Below are 4,254 nucleotides of genomic sequence, written 5' to 3'. Positions count from 1 at the left end.
CCGGGCCCGCACGTGGCGAGCCGGCCCGGGGAGGCTCACCTGTGCCAGGCAGCGCCGGCCGCCTCCGCCGCCTTCACCCCCGAGAGACCCTCGCCGCTCCCTGGCCCGCCCGCTTCGCCGCCGCCCGCCTCCTTCGCCCCCTGCCCGGCCGGCTTGGCCCGCCGCCCGCCTTTCGGCTGGCCTCTCCGGAGCGCCCCGCTCCAGCCAGCCGCGTCAGCCCGTTCGGTATTTGAATAGCACAAAGGAACCGCCTCGTCTGGATTGGCGAGTCGGGCCCCAGGTGGGCGGGCGGCGGCTGCCAATCCAAGGCCAAGGTGCCCGCCAATAGGTCCCGGGCGACGGGGGCGGGCTCGGGGAGGGGGTATAAATAGCGGGGGCTGGGCAAAGCCGCGCTTAGTGCTGGCCCTGCCGAGCGCGGACGGCCGAGCAGGAGTGGGAGGGCCGGGCGGGTGGCCAGGCGAGCCAACACCGGGCGGGGTTGCCGGCTGCTTTTGCTGCCTTTTCCGAGCGGGGCGGGGGGCATCAAGCGCCTGGCACGGGCGATCCTGCCCGGCGCGGCCCCCGTTGAAGCAGTGGCCCCGGGCAGCGCCGGCCTCGCCGCGTGTGGATGCGGTCCCGGGCGCCGGCGGGCGGCCGAAGCTGAGCGGCCGCCGAGGAAGATGGAGTGCGCGCTGGACGCCCAGAGCCTCATCAGCCTCTCGCTGCGCAAGATCCACATGTCGCGCACGCAGCGCGGCGGCCTCAAGCTGCACAAGAACCTGCTGGTCTCCTACGTGCTCCGCAACGCCCGGCAGCTCTACCTGAGCGAGCGCTACGCCGAGCTCTACCGCCGCCAGAGCAGCGCCCTGCCCGGCCAGCCGCCGCACCCGCTCTACCTCGACGGAGCCGTCGGCGCCCTGCCCTTGGCCCCTGCGCCCACCGTCTGCGCTCCCCCGCCGCTGGGCGAGCTGGCCGGCGCGGACTTCCAGACCCTGCCCGCCTCCGGACCCGAGGGCCTCCAGCTGCGGAGCTGCGCCCTGGCCAGGCCGGACTCGCCGTCGATGCTGCTCCTGCCGGCGCCGCCACCACCGCCGACGACGCCCGCCGACGACGCTTTGGGATTGCCCGGCGCGGCGGCCGTGTGCCGGGACTCGCCGCTGCCCTTCTACCCGCCGCGGGGCTACCCCGGGTCGAGCTCCGGCGGAGGAGGCAGCGGAGGCGTCGGGACGGAGTTCGCGCCCTCGGGGATCCCGCCGTCGGGCCCCGCGGCGCACTGCTCGAGCCGCACCACCGTGCTGGATCTGGACACGCACGTGGTGACCACGGTGGAGAACGGCTACCTGCACCAGGACTGCTGCTGCGCGCCCTGCCCGCCAGGCGGCCTCGTCCCCGCCGTCGTGGCCTCCGCTGCCAGCTGCTGCCCGCCGCCGCTGCCTCCGCCCAGCCCGGGCGCCAAACGCAAGTACGAGCCGGCGGGCGTCGCTGGGGATCCGCCGCTGTTGCCGCCTCCCGGTGCGCCTTCGCCCTTCGCCTCCTGTGCCAAGCGCGCCCGCTTCGAAGGCTTCCCCACCGCCGCTGGACAGGCGCCCTCGCCTTCCTCCTCTTCCTCCTCCTGCTCCCATCCGTCCTCCTCCTCCTCCTCGCCGGATGCTTCCAACATCTCCAGCCTGATCTCCATCTTCGGCTCCAGCTTCAGCGGCTTGGTGAGCCGGCCGCCCCCACCGGCGCCGCCGTCGGACTCGGAGCAGCTCTCCAGCGGACAGTTGTGCGGCAAACAGGCGCTGGCCAGCTTGGGGGCTTGGACGCGGGCCATCGTGGCCTTTTGAGAGCGGCCGGGGTCGGCTTTTGCGGGGCTCTCCCCGCCGCTCGGCCCCTTTTTGGACGGGGTGGGGGGGACTGTGATTGGGGAGGTGGGGTGGGGGGAGCCCCTGAAACAAAAGACTGGACTGCCAGGGGTCTGGGCTGAAACTGGGTGGGGAGGGAGGAAAGGATTTTGGCGGGTGGGGGGGGTGGGCGTCGAACCGAGCGAATGTTTTCTAAAATTGGACCACGGACTTTCCCGGGGCCATCGGAGCTCAATTTTTTTTGCAGCGGACGGCTGGCTGAGCAGAGGCGAGACGATTCGGGCAGCGAGGAACGCGGAAGACGGGCGAATAACTTTCCCTTTGTTTCTTGATATCCCGGCGCTTTTGAGTTGGAGGGTGTGTGTGTGTGTGTTTCTCCTTCCCCCCCACCGGGCTCCAAGCCTTTTTTTATTATTATTGTTTTCTTGCTTTTTTTTTTCTTTTGAAAGAGGAGGGGAAGGTAATTTTAAAAAACAAAACAAACAAAAAAAAAAAAAAAGGTGGGGGGGGAAGGTGGGACCGTGAATGAGCGTTAGTGCCGCATGGGGGAAAAGGTGAGATTTGGGGGCAAGAGTTGGTTCTGCCTACTTGGAAAGGGGGCGTTGAGGGGGAAAAAAAAAGCTTAAACTGGAAAATTGGGGAGAGGTCCCTGCCTGGAAAGAAGGCGATTTTTCCTTCCCCGGCTGTAAGGTTGGGGTGAGAAATATTTTTTAAAAGCTTCAGAGTTAGGGTTTCTTTTGAAAGCCCCTTGAAAATGCTGGGTTTTCAACGGATTTCCGCTCTTAAGAGTCACTGCCCTCAACTCAAATGTACTGTATGCATTTTCTCTCCCTCTCCCCACTTTGCAGCTGCTTGGGGTTTTGGGGAGGGGGGCTCCCCTTTAATGGATATGGGCCTCCCCTCTGCCCCCCTCTTTTTAAAAAACAAAACATCCCCCATGTTTTTATGCTGCAGAAAGAAATTTCTTCATAGGGTGATTTTGTATCCATTGACCACTTTGGAGATGGTTGCTATTTTGTCCTTGCATGTACACAAGCACGCAACACACACACACCCTTGCAACCCTTCCATTTGCAGATGGGTTTTGGGGGAGGTAACGGCTCCCATCATGCACAGCTGTCTGCTTCCCTTCATCCCAAGGGAGGCGTGCAAGAAAGAGGCAAACAACTCTACCAGCTCCTGAGTACACTATTTTCGTGTCTTTAAATGTGTTGGATTGACTCCTCAATTTTTTTTTGTAAAAAAACAAAAACTCCTCAACCAGCCAGCATTGTTCAGTCCTGTGTGCAGGAAAATAAATAAAAAGTCTGTTTCTGTAACCCTTTTTTTTATTTCTCAGACAGGAGGGGGATGGAAATTAAATTTGTTCTTTTTTTTTTTAATTATTATTTTGCAAGGGAAGGGAGGAAAATAGCCTTTTGTTGTAAAAAGGTAGTTTTTTTTCAATCTGCCATCCACTTCACATTCAGCACTGTGTATTAAAGGACTCATTGCCCAAACTATTATTTTTCCCCCAACCTCCCTTTGTATCTCTGTATATTTTTGTGTGTGTGTGTGTGTGCGCGCATACTGAATTGTATATCACCGGGTAAAACTGTTCAGATTTGTTTAAATTTATAATCTTAATAAAAAGGCCAATTATAAAAGGGGGAGAGCATGTGGCTGTGTTATCCTTTGCTTATCAAAAGGAGCTTAGAGGGGGGGGGGGTTTGCAAATCTAACTTCAGTTGCTGCTACTCATGAGTAACCTGAATGACTCAACTGATGGGATTTGCTTGCCAGCCCAGCCTTTAAGTTTAGCCTAACACAAAGTTTTGCTTGGAACAAAATAGTTGACTAGTTTCAACTGAAAATGCCCTTGACTGAAAGTATTTAACTCCGTGTTCTCATGCACATTTTTAATATTTGGGAAGAGGAGGGCCAAGCCTTATCCAAATGAATAAACGAAAGGAAAGAGAATGATCTCTCTTCTTGAGACAAACCAGATTGGAAGAAAACAGCATCTGCTATCTTCTTCTTTTTTTAAAAAAAAAAAGCTTTCTTCATTAGCTAGCGCTTAGTGTTTGGAGCAAACTTGAGTTGCAAAAAGTTGAATTATTTATGCTTGGGGAAGCTTGGGTGAATTCAGAGAGTTTGGGATTTTTAATTTTTTCTTAACAGAACAGTGCATTTGACAAAGGCATAAGTTTTTTTTTCCCCCTTGTGGATCTATAAAACATGGTTTTATAGTATTCCTAAAGTTTGTTTTTCCCTCTTTTCTTTTTATCTAGAACTGAGTTTGTTATCTCTCCTTTATGCCACTTGGTGGTGTTTTCCACACACCCCTTTCTTTAAACCAAATGAATGAAGGTAATAAAAAGATTTTTCTGACCAACTACTGGCTGGCCTCAAAATTAATGGGTGTGTGTGTGTGATCATGCACATGTGTGCG

General features: G+C 56.7%; 1 protein-coding gene across 1 annotated transcript; it reads left to right on the top strand.

Moving 5' to 3' along the window:
• Positions 1-400: 400 nt before the first annotated feature.
• Positions 401-3,054, top strand: IER5L (immediate early response 5 like). Its single transcript, XM_087944279.1, has one exon. It carries the CDS (start codon positions 660-662, stop codon positions 1,803-1,805), a length of 1,146 nt encoding a protein of 381 aa, XP_087800405.1. The 5' UTR covers positions 401-659; the 3' UTR covers positions 1,806-3,054.
• The last annotated feature ends 1,200 nt before the right edge of the window (positions 3,055-4,254 follow it).

The sequence above is a fragment of the Notechis scutatus genome, chromosome 15 (genome assembly GCF_049901735.1).
Source record: "Notechis scutatus isolate UNSWTSFEM ecotype Mainland chromosome 15, rNotScu1.2, whole genome shotgun sequence".
NCBI classification, from domain to species: Eukaryota; Metazoa; Chordata; class Lepidosauria; order Squamata; family Elapidae; genus Notechis; species Notechis scutatus.
The sequence above is the reverse complement of the archived record's forward strand: the minus strand, read 5'-3'. Positions and strand labels throughout refer to the sequence as shown.